Here is a 16,498-nt window from a genome sequence, read left to right as displayed (position 1 = left end):
GCTTGAAGACATCGGACAACAGAATTTTCACCGGAGGTATTTTCCAGCCCTTGAGCGCCGCTATGCTCCTACGGCGGATTACGTTTTGAAAAATTTCAATTGTGTCTTGCCGGTGTCGCCAATACAGTTTAAGTTGTATACATGTAACTCAGACAGCCTCGAGATACTTTACGTAGCCTTGTTTGTTTCTCTTTGAGGATTCTGTAATTCACCGGTCTTGCAGAGGAAAACATAGAATCAATATTTTTACACCGCTACTGTGTCCCGCTTTATTTGATTGAGGGTCAGACAGATCCATAAGGACTTTTATGGTTCTTTAGTTTACTTTCCCTTCTCCGATGGTACTTTTAGTTGCTCCGTAGTTGTTCCGCTCTCCTATTCAGGGAGAGAACCTGGATGCCGAGGTCGCGTTAAGAAACTTCATCCCATCCCTGCACTGCGTCCACCGCTGCAAATCAGCCGCTGGTCATGGCCGCCATCTTCCCCGCGGGAGGTCCACACAAATGATTTTTTTCAGCTGTTTCACACAAATTGAAACAGCTGAAAAAATACGAGAAATTGATTGTATTAATTTGGAAAAATCACTTTCTGTAGTGGACAATGGGTTAATGACTCTGTCCTCCAGAATATATTTGTTGGACAATATTAATACACGGGATTATCACAATTCCGATAACAACTTTCCGATTTAAAAAGTGCCTTGAATACATACCTACTGGCCAGTATGAACGATTGGGGAAAGGATATGTTAAGTCAGCATGGAAATTACCATACACACATTCATGCTATAGTGACAGCGACAAAAATGTATTTCTTAGTGGTGAAAACTGTAAACGTTCACTAAGCGGTATACTTTTGTGCCAGGGTATTAATTTACACGGAGCCTGTGAAGGTAATTCTAACAACCTTTCATGCCACCAGCTTGTCACACCTGCAACGCAGATAGAGCCTTTCTTTATGCAACTCGCGAATGGGAGTTACATTCTAAGAACGGATCACAGATGTTGTGTCCTTTTGCCAGGGAAAGCTTATCTCGTAAGCGTAACTTCCATGGTCAAATGCTGCATGCAATCATTGCTCCCGAGCGGGCCTGGAGACATAGAGACTCCCATCTGGCCTCGTCTGCATTTCTCTTCTATACGAATTGATACTTTAAGCAAAATGAAGTCTGTCCTTTTGCAGACAACAGTGCCGATCACGTCATCAAAAGAGACGTAAGATCTCCTAGTTGCAAGGACAGCTACGGAGGTTCATGACCTTTTATCAACAAATTGCCCCGTGCATTTCGTAGAAATGCTTAGCCAACTCCTTAACATGTCTAGTGCCACAGGCATCCCAGGCATATTTAAGACGATTTTTACGGGACTGCTTACACCATTTCAAGCAATTCTGGGAATCGTTCCAAATGTTGTCCACTCTGTTTTTGGCGGCATACCCCTATTTTTGGGACTTGTAGCAGGGATTTTATTTTTGACCCTCCTGCTCCGATAGGGCAAGCCACAGCTCAGACATGACTCCTATGGAAATGGAAGAAACAATCCTAGCAGTGCGCTACCGGGACAGAATAACTAGAGTCCTTGGATTGGCCAGGCTGAGAGATCTAAACATGACCTGGTTCCTTTCATTCAGACCGATATGGCAAAACTGCATCTTACCTGTACTACGATGTATGCTATGCGGAGATGAGTGCGTGTTGGACACCTATCTTGCACTTCCATCAGCAGTACCAATGGATATCGATACTTTGCTAAGTCCGATAAAGGCTCACGCATTGAGTTGTCCCCAGCGGCTACCAATCCTGATGACAGCATTCATTGAGACTCCTGTACTACGACTAGGTGGTAACAGTGGAGAGAGTGACAAAAGCAACATCACCCAGGTACGACCTTCTGTGAGCATTGCCGATCCAGCCTTTGATGACCGCAATCATTCTCACACCTGCCAAGTTACAGCACTATCGAATTTGGTCGAACTGTCACCTGATTTTGTAGACCAATTCTTTGAGAGCCTGTCTGATATGATGTTCTCACCCGAACAGAAACAATAACTTTAGAGAAGCATTCCGACGCACAGCGTTCCCATGAACTCTGAATTCGGCCTTCAGTTTTGAACAACAAACACTGCTAAAAGCGTTGGAACTCTATTTTCCCCGTTCAGCAAGAATTCTTTTGAATTGAACACTTTTTAATATTCACCTTTTTTTGGCACGAAATATTCTTTGCTTAAGGTAGAACTATTCATAGAGAACAGAAGCTTCTACGTCTATTTTTAGATACATCTAGAGACATAATAACTTGACACCAGCCTCTAGCACATTTTACTGCAATGCATTTATATGTGATGAAATTATCTCGTCCTTCTTTCTGTATTCAGAGATATTTTCATGTGTAATTCTTTTTGCAAAATCGTTCATTGATTTCATATGCTATAATTTTTGAATGATTTCTATGCTTCAAATACGTACAGTACCTATATTTTCACGTTTTACAAATACGCCTATTTCAAATGCATATATGTATTTTGGGGTGGGCAATGTTACACATGCATCTTATTGCTCTAGTTTTAGTAATTTGATGGACATGAATTCGTGGAGTGGGTGTGGCGTTCTAATCTAGGACCCTGATCAATACTGTGACCTTATGCCCCTATACGGCTATAAATATATTTATTCCCTATATTGGCATAACCGATCAAATACAATATTCAGAAACTCGTCTCTGGCCTCACACGAACAGAGCCACATTTCTGAATCGCTTCCTCTGCCACTTCCTTTGCAGCTAATTAGTGCAATGACATAACAGAAGTTACTATCTAAGATTCCTAGATTAACACTCCGAGTTCTTCAACAAGATAAAACTCAGCAACCTGGGAAAACCCCGCTTGCTATGTTTTGATTAGTAATAGAACTCTAATGAGCACTGATAGACGATCACTTCCTAGTGACATCTTTATTGACGTCTTATGTCCAAAAACATACGTCAAACAAGGCACCTTTCAGGTATAAATATTACCGACGTTGCCTTAAGCAAACGCTGAAGTTGCTGAAGCTGCTGCTGCTGTTATGCTGATGATACCATAGCTGCTATCGCTACTGCTATCGCTGCTAACGAGCGAACGATGGTGTGGTGAACTTAGGAGCTGAACAGCCGTCCCCCTGCAAGAGCCCAGCAGATGCAAGCTGCCCGCGGACGCTGCCCCTCCTCTTCCTCGACGCGCTGAGAGAGACGCTGTTTTTTCTCCTGCAGAGAAATCCAGCCCCGGCGTTTCCAGCCTACCCTTGCGGGTGACTGGGATATCGAGTCCCTGAAGGAGATACCAGACCTCCATCATTCTATTCCAGAGGTATGGTGCTGACTAAACCCTTAGAGAGAATTCTTGAAGCAAACCTTGGCAGAACCAACTTAACTAAAGCTACTTACTTACTCCCCTCCCAAGTATTAGGCTTAGGTCAGGTACACTGGGGTAGGCGTAGTTAGAAGCACCAGTTGAGCATTTTAGCCTAATGTATATATGAATGTATATATGTTTTATTCATTTTAAACCATTGTATGGCTAAGAAACCATATCAATGCTTTAACAGTATTATTTCGCAAATACTCCTCTTACTGTACGTACTTTTTATAATCACAAGTCTTGCAATTGTGGCAATTCATTTCTCTTGTACAAGAAGAAAGACTGTTCAATAAATGTTACCCTTTATTGAAAACGCCCGTCTCTCTATTCTCTACATATTGTGAAAGTAATCTGCACAACCACTGACTGAGTAAAATAACTGTCTATTGTTCACACGACTCTAGAGATTGACTCTTATCTGAGGAGCAAAGTTGTCATGTTGCACGGTTGTTGGAAAACTGAATCCCTTCTTGTCTGTACCAGGGAAGCTGATCACTTCCTATTCAGAGAAGAAAGTTTCCAGTGACCTCTGAGCTAGTTGGTAACAAACCCAATTAAGTTTAGCATAGTCAGTGGAGGCCTGGAAGATCCGCACTTCTACGTCGATACTACTGTTTATGTTATTCCAATGCGCAGGGCCTATTGGGAAAATAGGAACTACACTACAGGACCTGCTATGGAACTTTGAAGACCATCCGTACATTTTTAACTCTACTGTCTCTTGACCACAGAAGGACAGTAGTCCAGGCTCTTAATACATCTCGTCTGGACTACGCTAATGTCCTCTATTTGGGCCTCCCGGAATATCTATTGAATAAACTCCAGGTGGTGTAGAATGCGGCAGCTAGAGCGATCCTTAGGATGGGCCGTCAGGCTCACATCTCTTCCCATCTGAAAAACTTGCACTGGCTTCCTATTCGCCGTAGAATTCAGTTTAAGGCCCTGAAATTGGCCTTTAAAGCTCTACATGGCTCTGGTACCCATTATATCAATAGAAGAGTGAACTTCTACACACCGGGGAGAGTCCTAAGATCATCCAACCTTCACTTGATTGTGTACCCAAATGTACATGCTCTTGCAAAGGTGGTTGGACCTTTCAAGTTCAAGTTGCCCAATTATGGAACAAACTCCCGCCCACATTAAGGGAATTGTCTGACATCTGGCTCTTTAGGAAACAACTCAAAACGTGGCTATTCTTGCAATGATCCTCTCTTATGCCTAGAGTTGCCATACTTGGTTTTCATTTGTTGTAATCTGCTAGCGCCGGGACACTCTTTTTGAGTAGCTGTGCGCTCTATAAATATGTCATAACATAACAGGATCTACCTCTCAGGAGACAGAGAGAGAACATCCAGGCACAGGCATCGCAGGTCAGATGTATTACCATGTGGTAAATTGTCTTACAAACTTATATTCTCTCCAAATTACACAAATATTTAGCTGTTAGCTTGCAGACCATAGAACTATATACCAGGCTTCACAACCCCCTTAAGGTGCAGCCATTACATGGAAACCTTCAACCCCTTGCCTGCGGGGCTAATTCCCCCACTGTGTTGGGGGGCGCGCACAGCGCCCCAGTGCTCATGACGAGCTGAGCTTGTCACGCCCACACCCGTTTCTTCAGAACGTTCAGCACAGCAGGGAAATTAGTCCCGCATGCAAGCGTTCGGACCGTTCTGACGAGCTCAGCTCGTCATGAGCACACGGCCACAGTGGCTCATCACGAGCTGAGCTCGTCATGAGCATGGGAGGGGTTAAGTGACACAGAAACAAAATCATATGTATACAGCATGGATGAAGAACACAGAAATAAAATCATATGTATACAGCATGGATAAAGTATAACCTAAATGTTTTGGAAACAGCTGTCTCAAGCTACACAAAATTTACAGGTTCAGTCACTTCAGACAGAAGAGTTAAGATTGTATATTTCATATCAGCTGAAGTTTATGATGCAAACATCAGAGGTATCAGGCTCAGACCTCAGTCCATGTGTGGTTTCTTGGATTATAATGATCTGATACTCTGAGGGCTTAAAGAGATGTTCATCAAGTTAAACAGTCCAGGAGGCTGAACTCAAAGCCGTCCTCTCATACAGCAGAACTATTCATAATGTAACAAACACAAATGCTGTGAATTTTGACAGCATTCAGGCAGACAGCCTGATCAATGCAGCAACTTTCTTATACAGCGCTTCAGGGATCCACTCACTCGGATCCCCCATTCCACCTCACTTCCTCCAGGCACTATCCTTCTCCACACATGGTCCTCTGGTGTCGGAGGGCAGGAAGAATCTGGGGCTCCAGGGGATGTGGTCTTAAATTTGCTGGGTGATGTCCCATTACCCATCTGAGAAACTGGTTACCTTGATCCAAAGTCCTGGTCACACAAGGCAGACTCTTTCCAAGCTTCTCCGTGCGAAGGTACAGCAATGACTGACTGCTTGACAATTTGGCAAACTCAAGCTCCCCTTTTTACAATCAATTTCCAGAAACCAATGTGATTTAGTGTTTCATGCTTTAAAGTTCATGATGCACAGCACAAGTAACTTCAACCCAGACAGCCCCTCAATACAGGCTATAGGAGTTACTTGTAGATCACACCCAAATGTCACCCTCCAAAGGATACCAAGGTACCCAGCTCTACTCTTTATGATTTCCTTACCAGCCATAACACCTTTCTGAGATGCGCCTACACCCAAGTGACATTTTAAGAGGGTAAAGGACACTTTAAGTGCACAGCGGAGTCTAGCTCTTTATCCTACAGTGTGTGTGCCACCCATTACCTCAGTAATGTGGCAATACACAAATCTGTCAGGAGGGGTCCTCCACATGCCTTCCCAAGGCCCTCAGCTTACAATATGAACTCACAAGCCTCTATGTATTGCATCACTCACAGCCACAAACACAACAAAGTATGCACAAATGTGCACGGGACAGTGCTACATGCTAATATGATGTAGGCATAGGAAAAGTTAAGCACACAATAGCAGAATTTTACATGAGAGAGCTCACAGGCCCCACAGAACAAACTCCTGTTCACACTACTGATAATCATTACTAAAAACACAGCAGGCTGCCTCTATTGCACTTGTGCTACCTAACTACAGGGACATGCAGTAGACCTTTCCCTCTGTGAGAGTAGCGCTTTGGGCGCCCCTCCTCTTCTAACAAGACTACATCCATAAAACGGGACTACGTCATGCATGCATACATGATCCGTGTTTGCCCATGACTAAAAATCAGCACTAGGTATCTAGATATCAGGGCAGCTGGAGAACTGGAGACTCTGGGCGCCTAGATGCTCCTTGGAGCGATTGCTGCGCGATATAAATGGGCAATTACATTACATTACATATGCGCACTTCCATCAACATGAGATGGACTTTCCCGTCCCAACAAGAGCTACCTTGCAAGTTACATTGATCCTGCAGGTGTTTACATTACACAGAAGGAGGCAGATCTTGTGTTATCAAAACAGCCAAATAATCCATCAATCATTGCAATTTTTCTTGAGTGTCCTTCAGAAGTGAGAGAACAATCTATGAACTTTTACACAATGTCTTCTGAAAATCTTAGAGAATAATGCAACATTTGGCTCCATTAAATTAACATTTTCCAACAGCGGCAGGTGTGGGGCTGATTTCCTTTCCCCAATCTAACAGTGCAACAAGGGCCAGGGATTATGTCTCACCATTTTTTAAGTTCACAATCTGCCTCTTTATACTTTAAAAGCAGAAGGGTCCACAGAAAACTTGCCATGCCAAAGCCAGTAAGTCTCTCCTTTTGGGTTTCCAATGCGGATCATCATCGGCAGAAAGAACAACAAAAAACGTCCAGTGCTATGGTATAAACTGGTCTGTGTGTCAAGGTGCATGTGTACATGCCATGACTTTATAGCGGCTACAGAGTGATGATCAATACTGGAGCATGTCGCTACTCATGGGCAACATAATGAATCAGCCAATTTATTTACTTTAATTTACCACTCAAAGTTGGTGGATGCACTTGGAGCAGTACAATAAAAGAACACAACAACAAAAAATCTGGAAAATCACGTTCATAAAAAGGAGAGACTTGATAGCATCAGCCAGGCCCTCCTAAAGGTTAAAATAAAAATACATATCTGAGACTGGGGGATGTAATGGACGGTGGTTATTGTGGGACAGCAAGAAAAAACTACAGACGACAAGCAACCAGTGATGAGTGAGGGAGCAACTGAAGGGGGTACAAAAAGGGATGGGGGGGGGAGAAACTGTCAAACTACGAGCAGGGGCAACAAAAGCAACACTGAGAATGCAGAGAGGTGTGAATGGGGAAGCTGCACACAGGACAGAAGGCAAGAAAACACATACACTTCCATGGAGTGCTAAATTAAAAATCTAAAAAGTCAACTCTCTGTGAGCAGGGCAAGAATACAAGTCCTAAAAAAAAAAAGGATTGTAAAGAAGCTATGCTCCAGGCGACCAACCAATTCTAGAGGAGTAACAAAAGCTATTGAGTAAAATGCAAACAAGTGAAGCTGACAGGAAACCCAACCAACGATAAGCAATGAGCTGACCCAAAGCCTTTTGTAAGTATTGATACTGTCCACAATATATATTTTCACAGCAGACAGCAAAGATGTCTGTTGGTTGAGTCCTAAAAATAAACTGTTTGGAAAAAGGGAACATTGCCATCAACACAGAGGTCACGTATGATAAGAGAAGTAAGGAGGACTAGACCCTCATTTACTGGGTTTTACTCAGGGCACGATTCGGGAGTACACGCTCATGGACAGCATCCATCAACTTTTTTCACAGGGTGAACGCCGTCCACCCTGCCAAGAAGTTGGGCCGCACTGAATAATGTTCTGAACTCGTTCCGGTGTAATTTCCAAACACGGGACACTTTCAGCAGTGAATGAATGTTGTCTGCTTTCCATCTGCAACAAGCAACAACGTGCAGGCGGGGACGGGCTTTCTTATTTAAGACTCCTGCTGGGCCCATAACAAAGGGCGAATTTGAGGGGTCATCGGGCCTCTTTTTGTTCGAGTCTCTTGACTGGGAGCAGTCAGGAGCCTCACGCCTGATGCAAATGAAGCGGAGGGGAATCAAAGGCTCTTACCTTGTTAGCACTTCACACATACTTAAGAGAGGCAGCTTTTCAATTTGTCCCTGTTTAGGAGATATGCATGCACTGTAAGAATATCAGATGTGCTGGTCTTTCCCAGTATTTACATTAAGCAAATTGCATTTATATATAGCTTACTTCCCCTGAGGAGGCGTTGAAAAATAATGTAGGTGCCACTATTTTTTCTTGTGTAGCCCTATTCATTCCAATGCAGAGTGTCAGAAAGCTCAACACGTGCATTTTACATGCACAATCAATTACTTAAGTTTGTAAATGAATGTACAGAATGTGTTATATAATACTGAGGGATTGCAAGGTGTGGAAGTCACATATCTTCCATGGTTCACTGTGCTATTATCCTCGCAATGTGCTCAAACGTACACATGATAGACCTCTAAACAGATCTGTGAGGGCTTTAGATCGGATGTCACTTCTTGTGATGCCACTCTCTGTAAAGCTGTGGCTTGTGATGGCACTTTCTATGTTGTCAATTCCTGTGATGCTATGTGTGATGTTGTGCGCCGTGATGCCGCACGCTATGTCACTTGCTTACTGCCAAACTAAGTCAGTCCCTCCACTTCTTTTTTTTAGGACTTGTGCCCTGGTTTTACTTAATCCTACTAGAATTAACGAGGTGTAGCGGGGGTTGTCTTACTCTGTGTGCAGATATAACCTGTACTGGGCTTGCAGGTAATTCACATTTTTGATAAAGAACAAAACGTTTACAATTTGATACTACACAAGTAACACCTGTGATAAATAATGCACCCACTAACCCTTTAGTGGAAACTGGAATGAAATTAAACTTTTCTATATGCCAACAGTGCTGGATGTGCAAGGATATAGTTTTAAAATTGCTTACTTGAAATCTTTTGTGATCTTTCCATAGTTCCCCTTGTCTTTCAGCATTTCTACCAGAGCGTCCGAGGCCGCTTTCACCGTTTCTGGGCATTTCTTGTCATATGAGGCAAGGGACTGTTGAACAACTTCCAAAAATTCTAAAAACGAGCAGTATATATTTTGTCAGAATACATATGTGGCATTACAAGTAGAATAAACACCTTAATCTATTAGAAAGTGTTTTAATCTTACCAGAAAAATTCACAGCAAATAAAACAAAAAAAACCATTTAGAGCCAGGTCATCACAATGGTAGGGCAGCCAAGCATGGTTTCCCCAGGCCCGCTTCAGTGGCATAACAATAGCCCCAGCAGCACGGGGCACCCTCCAGCACTGTGCATGGGAGGGCCAGGGAGCTCCTGACGGGGTCAAGTGTATGGGGGGCCCCTCCATGCACTTTGCAGGGGGGCCCCCCTCAAGTTTCATTACGCCACTGGCCCGCTTCATAGAGAGGCTGTGATTAACTGCAGTGCTCTAGTTTTCATTCGCATGATAGTAGCAGTCACAACGAAAATGTTTAACACACATAAAGAGGAAGCAACAGCAACAAAGGCAAACACGATAAAGACATTATCTAATTACGCTGCGATTAAATTAATGTATCTTGATTATTTCCTTCAGGGAAAGAACATAACTCCATTGTGGTTGACCCTAAGAAAGTCCAACAAAGACTTACTGTGCCTGGATCACACAAAATGAAATAAATGAATAAAAAAAAACTGAAACGTTTATACCCTGTGGAGGAGGCACTTCCCCCTACACTCCTATCAATTGCCCTGCCCTTCTGGAAGAAGAATAACTTTCCAACCATTTTTCGGGTGAAAAACCATCGCATTTGAGTTTACAAATACCCACAAAGGGAAGGATCTGTTGGTGGGAGAATCAGTTGTAGCAAAAGTATGTGACAATTTCAAAACATTTTTTTTTTTTTTTTAACATTTGTAATTTTTAGGTTGAGCATTTGAGACCTGTTGTGACTTCTCTTGTTAGCTTAAAGCCATCCCCCTCATTTCCATTTGTTTATTTCAGTGTCCTTTAAAAATCCTTGCTTGCTAGTGGTCAGTCCTGCCTCTTTGTTCCTCCTTCTCTTCCGTTCTTCCCACGCAGCAGGGACTAAATCCTGTCCTATTCCACTATGGTTCTATTTGTGTTCTTTGAGGGACTAATTTTTCTTTGGCTTTCTGGTCTGATACCGTTTGCCTGTGTTCAACTTCTGTGTCAAAGCTGCTTAAATGTAAATATAACATTCCTCCCTCCTATCTCCTCTTAATGCCACAGTTGTGTTAGTGCTGCCTCCTGCGCCGTGCCTCCTACTGCTTTAATTGAATTTATTTAGTCTTTTTGTACTTTTCGATATCCACCATGATTTGGGTTTCTTTTTGGTAGGATATTTGTTTAGAGCTTTTTATGAAAGGGCATTGGGCTTGTTTTTATCTGTATACGCAGAGCTGCAATCATGGTGGAAGCATGGTACATGGACGAGTCCTAGGAGGACCAGAGGCAGCCACATTGGTTACACCCCAACCATTCTGTGAGCATCACTGTATAGAGTGGCTTGGTGTCTTGATAAGGGCTCCGGTAGGCAGCACTGGGGCCGACAACTTTCTCCCAACACTTTTTTGCAGTTTTATACAATGCAATCTCGACCCGCAAGTATGAAAGTGCTTTACATGAACACCCTCTCCATTTCAGACAGGCATTCATTTTTCAGGTACGGGAGATTAAGGGATTTGCCCTGAATCACAGGATGCTTGAGCTTCCCACCGTTAGGGCTACATCGGAATGCTGGTCTCTCCATTCATATTCCTCCCTCATTCCTCCTACACTCCTAAACCCACCTCGCTCAGTAATTTTCCCATCCCGCTCTCCTATCTGACTTCTCCCTCTTCGCTCCTCCGGTACACAGCACCTTTAGTAAACTTTTTTCTTTTTTTTATTGTCTTTTTTAGTGACATTGCATCGTCTTACACAGCAAAATTTGCCATGTACATGTTACAGTATGTCAGCAGTTTTTACCCAGGACGGTGTTCTACAATCTCCACACACCCCATGGATTACTATAAACTGCAATGCGCATCACATTTTTTGTCCTTTTCTGATGGATTAGCGACAAGCAAAAAAATATTAAAGTAAACCGTAAAGGAACTGGGAACATGAAGAGAAAATAAACACCCTTCTGGCAGCAACTGGCGGCATTGCCCCCCCCCCCTTGTTCAGCTGTTCAGGCAGACTGGTATATCTGGCTTGGTGTTTTTGTTAGGGGGCCATTCACATTTTCTGCGCTAGTTACTGGCGAAGTGTGTTTGGGAGATTGTGAGGGTGCAGCTTCGTTATCATTCTTCTGAACTGTCATAAAAGACACTCCTGACAACATTTGTCCCCACTCTCTCAGCGTTCTCATCCACTCTCACTGCCCTGAGGCGACACTCTTCGGCCACACCCCACTCACATATATCCTCACTCCATTTATCTAGCATGGGGGATGTAGAGAGGATCGAGTGTATCACAATACAGCGTTTTTCTAGAACCAGGCCCAACCTGCAAACTTATGCCGTATCTGTGTCCCTTTTATTGGCGCTGGAAAGACACCCAATAAGTACAGCTTTATGGAGACTTCAATTTGCACTGCTGTTCCTGTAATTCCTCTAGTTGGAGTGCTACCTCCAATTCCTCCCTCTGCTCCTCAGTGAGATGTGGGAGGGGAACATCCGGAAGATACTGCCCCCCCCCCCCCACCCTTACAGGCAACACCACCCCTGGGACCTCACAGTATATTTCGGCTACATGATAGAACAGTACTGTGTTGACACCAGCCTGCGTGGTGGCCATGGTTCCGTCAGAGCGTCGTAATGTCAGTATAAGCGGGGGAGGGCGCTCCCACTTCAGCAGCCATGCTGATAACCTTCCAGACCTGTCACTCACCCTATGGCGCAGGTGTCGATCCTCACGACGGACCAAGCAATCCAATCTATCCCATACTCGGCGCTGCGCCTGCAGGAGTGGATCATGGCTTGGCTCAGACGCCTGTCTCTCGCGTTGAAGTTTGGTTAATCTCTCTTCTTCAGCTGTCCATTCCAGTTCTAGCCGCCGTCTTGTGCCCCCCACCAAGGACAAACAGTCCCCACAGGTAAAAACTTTAAAAGCGTCCCATTCCAAACATCTGGTATTTGCAGTTGGCCAGTTCGTGGTGAAGTAATCTGCAACAACCTCTCTAAGTTCCTCTCTAAATATCAAATCATGCAGCGTAGCAGGTTGTAAGTGCCACAGAGGGACCCTCGGCCTGTGTCTCTTAGGTCCCCACTCCAACAATACCGGAGCATGGTCTGATAAAAACCGGCCAAGCATTTCAGTTTGTGTTAAAGCTCCACATGCCTCCTGAGCGAGCAGGAAATGGTTGAGCCTACTACACACCTCGCGTGCCGGGGTGTAACAGGTATAACCCCGTTCACCCAAGTGTTTCGCGTCAGATACCTATACAGTGTAGCCTGCTCATCACCTCACGCAGAACAGTTGAAATGGTTCGATTTAGTGTGTTGTTTCGGCGGGTGCCTATCAAGTGAGACGTCCATCACGCAGTTAAAATCCCCCGCCATTATTAATGGCATCCCAATGTATGGGAGGAGTAACCTCCCTATGACACTTAAAAAACTCACCACCATCGATATTTGGGGCATAGATATTCGCCAGGCATACCTTCACACCAATAACTGTCCTCTCCATTTCTTGTGGAGTTTCTGTGTCTCAATGTCTAACAGGTGTGTTTCTTGTAGCATAGAAACATGAATGCCTTGTCACACACTTCTCTTGGTCGAAATGTCGACGTACCTATACAATTCATACCCTACACCCTCTCCACTCCACGTGAAAAGCAGATTAAGTATTGGACAGATAGGAGATACATGTGTTTAGGGACGGATGTCCATTGAATGGAACATTTTAGATACCTTTATACAGCACTATTTATAGTTCATTCTCCAACAGCACCTTGTCACCTCTATCTCACCTAATTACTTATGTTAGTCCTGCGTCGCTTTTCAACAACTTTTGTTTGCCTGTGACAGCCATACTATGTTATAACCAGAAAACTGAAATATTGTAAAAAGAAAAAAAACTAATGCTGTCAATATACAGCTTTTTGATTGAACCAAATTAGGTGTGTATATTTTTTCTCCATGCAAAAATATTGCTGTAACGTTAAAGCAATTTCTCTACCCGACAGAACCAACATTAGCACATACTTTAGACGCCCAGGTTCTGAGGGTCACTGGGTCACCCCATTACACTTGATGTTATTTAGTCTGTAAGCACTATTTTCATTAATGAGTTTCTCTTAACAGCTGCTTCAGTTGGTTTTGAAAGCAGAGGGCATGCCGTGCTTTAGCTTTGAACAATGGTGGCCGGCTGCCTGCTCAATATTGTTACTCCTCTCACAGCACGGCGCCCGCTTTCATATTATCAACATGGGCGCCGCGCTTTAATCACCCATGACGTCCACCCTACCACCCCACACAGCTCTTCTTTCACTTGCCACCGGCACCTCAGTTTCTTTTCAAACATATGGTCGTCGGAGTGGTATTCACCCCTCATGGCTGAATAAATTATGGGCAGGTGATCCAAAATGAGCGCTGCATTCCCTTGAGGGCACAGAACAGCCCCCTGCCAAGCTTGTTTTTGCACAACTCTCGGTCTGCTGCCTGTACTCAGAGCCCCTGGCAGAACGAAAGCAGAGCCTTCCTCGGGTTCCAGTATTCATGGAAGGGATGGTGTCCGGCCAAGTAATGCCTGCCCTTCCGGCCCAGCTTTTAAACAAGCATTTGCAAAGCAATAGGTCACGCATTTAGGAGAGTTTAAGCTATTGACATTGTTAAATGACAATGCTGTTTATTTATGTTTTGGTTTTTAAAACATAAATAAAACAGCATTGTCATTTACAATGCCAATAGCTCAAACTCGCATAAATGCGAGACCATTTGCATTGCAAATGCTAGTCATCAATTGCGGGTGACTACTTAGCACTGGAAACAAGGGTGTTTCATTCAGACGTTGGAGGCACTTTGTCCTTCGGTTATGCAAGTACTGTGAGAAACTCAAGATTTGGACAGTGGACCATAGAGTAACATGTGCAGCACCTGTCCCGTAAATTACCACTATTATATGGATACAAAACAATCCAGTGTGCAGAAATCCAAATGTGCCCCCCTGTCCAGAAGCACCACCCCTCACCAGGTGATTTAGTAAAAATAACTGGAATAGAACTGCCCCACCGCTGGTCAAAAAAGTCCATAAGTAATTGTCCATGAATATTGGGGAGTCGTAGTTCAATGACGTATCTTTATTCAGTTCATAAAACAAACCATTAGCCAACGTGTTTCGTCCTTTTAAATATAGGGCTTTTTCAGGACAATATCAATAGAAGGCGACAACCAATCCAATAGGTTGTAACCTGGTTGTATGAATTACCTGGAACAAGGCCTGTAGCCAGGCATCTATTCCATGCCGCAAATTAATATTCCAAGTTAAGCCTTACAAATTTGTTGGTGTAATCCAATGCCCAATTAAAAGCAGTTGAAAGGAGCGCGTGGTATAATAGCCAGAGACAGATCTTAAAATGTGCAAATCTATTGAAACTGGCACTCAATGATGGAGACTATCCACCCTAACTAATGCTCTAGAACGCTGAATGTAGACCGGCATGGATCATTCTTCCAGATGGACGCAAACCAATGCAAGTACTGTAGTGGAACTCCTCACATGCTTCCAAAATATATAAACAATAGGTCAAGAGCACAGATTTACTACTTCTATACAATGAAATGTAATACTATTTGCTTTAATACTACTTGCCAAACGGTCATTTCTTACAGAGTCTCATTTCTTACAAAGTCTAAATCAGTCTCAAAATCTGCTGTTTACCCACATATCCAGGTAAGCATTCAGTGGGAAGTCTCAAGCCGCCTCCAATTATTTTATAGTTACCTCTTAAGATTTCCAAAGGTAAAATTAATTTAACCAATTGTTTGGAGGTGAAAAAAGTTATTGAAAATGTGCCTTTTTGCCATTGATACCATAACAAATGTATATATTTTAGAGAGTCAGTGGCATGAGCTCTAGTTCAGGTTTAATCCACACTTTTATATATGTCAAGATGTTTAATTGTCTATGATTTTGGTCCCTCCTGACCAATCACTACAATATTGCCCACCAACACTGCCATACATTTTTTTAAATTAAGATAAGAATGAATGTGTCCTAGTGGTATAAGCTGCAGAAAAGCAGTCAAAAGGACTAATTTCTGTTTATTTAACAATGGATAGGATTTAAAAGCAAATATGAAAATTCAAAGCACAGAGTGCAACATTTAAGTTACAGTTTAACAAAAAGTGGGCACTTGTATTTAAATATAATTCATAGCCATGGATTTGTGTAACGAGATCCACAATTTAAATCTGAAAATAAGCACTAGATTGGCTGCAGCAAGCGGAAATTTCTACAGTGCATCAGTTGGATTTGCCATACTTAAAATCTCAAAATCAATGGGGGAAGCATGATTGTGAAAGGAATGAGGGGTCAATGTGTCCATGTTCTGACAAAAGGGTGTGACACTACAGAGAGTTCAAAATTATGTTTGTTACAAAAATGTTTGAGACACATCTTATGTGTGTTTGTGGTATTTGCATGTCAGCATGTGGAAATCACAGATCTGTTTTGAGTGTGAAAGAGAAGGCAAAACGTGCAGTAGGGGTCTAGCTATCATTAGTGTTGCATGTGAAGTGGCACCTAAGACCATGGGTGTGAGAAGCCCACTATCTAAGTTAACAGCTGTGTGTGTGTCGTTATTTTTTGTTAACTAGAAAACGTATTACTACAATATCAGAGGAGGATCCTAACGTCATTTCCTTATTAAGGTCCATTTGGACCTTGCTACGCCACTATGCATAGCAAAAATGTACACATGGGTGGCCATAATGACCGCTCTAAATTTGTAACCTTCAGAAAGTAATGCACTATTCTTGGGCATGGCCTTCACTTACCAGTCACTTGGTACACTTCTAAACTTTTCACTATGCACACTGCTTACAGTGCAGCTGCGTAAC

The 16,498-nt window shown here is 43.2% G+C and overlaps 1 protein-coding gene across 1 annotated transcript in view; it reads right to left on the bottom strand.

Moving 5' to 3' along the window:
- LOC147683491 (putative serine protease K12H4.7) overlaps positions 1-16,498 on the bottom strand; it is a 599,324-nt gene that overhangs the window by 426,176 nt on the left and 156,650 nt on the right. The window contains exon 4 of the mRNA XM_086943904.1: positions 9,368-9,503. Within this exon, the coding sequence (XP_086800030.1) occupies positions 9,368-9,503 (136 nt within the window). The remainder of the gene's footprint in view (positions 1-9,367; positions 9,504-16,498) is intronic.

The sequence above is a fragment of the Lissotriton vulgaris genome, chromosome 11, assembly GCF_964263255.1.
Source record: "Lissotriton vulgaris chromosome 11, aLisVul1.2, whole genome shotgun sequence".
In the NCBI taxonomy this organism is placed as follows: domain Eukaryota; kingdom Metazoa; phylum Chordata; class Amphibia; order Caudata; family Salamandridae; genus Lissotriton; species Lissotriton vulgaris.
Note: the sequence above shows the minus strand (reverse complement) of the source record. Positions and strands in the feature narration are given on the sequence as shown.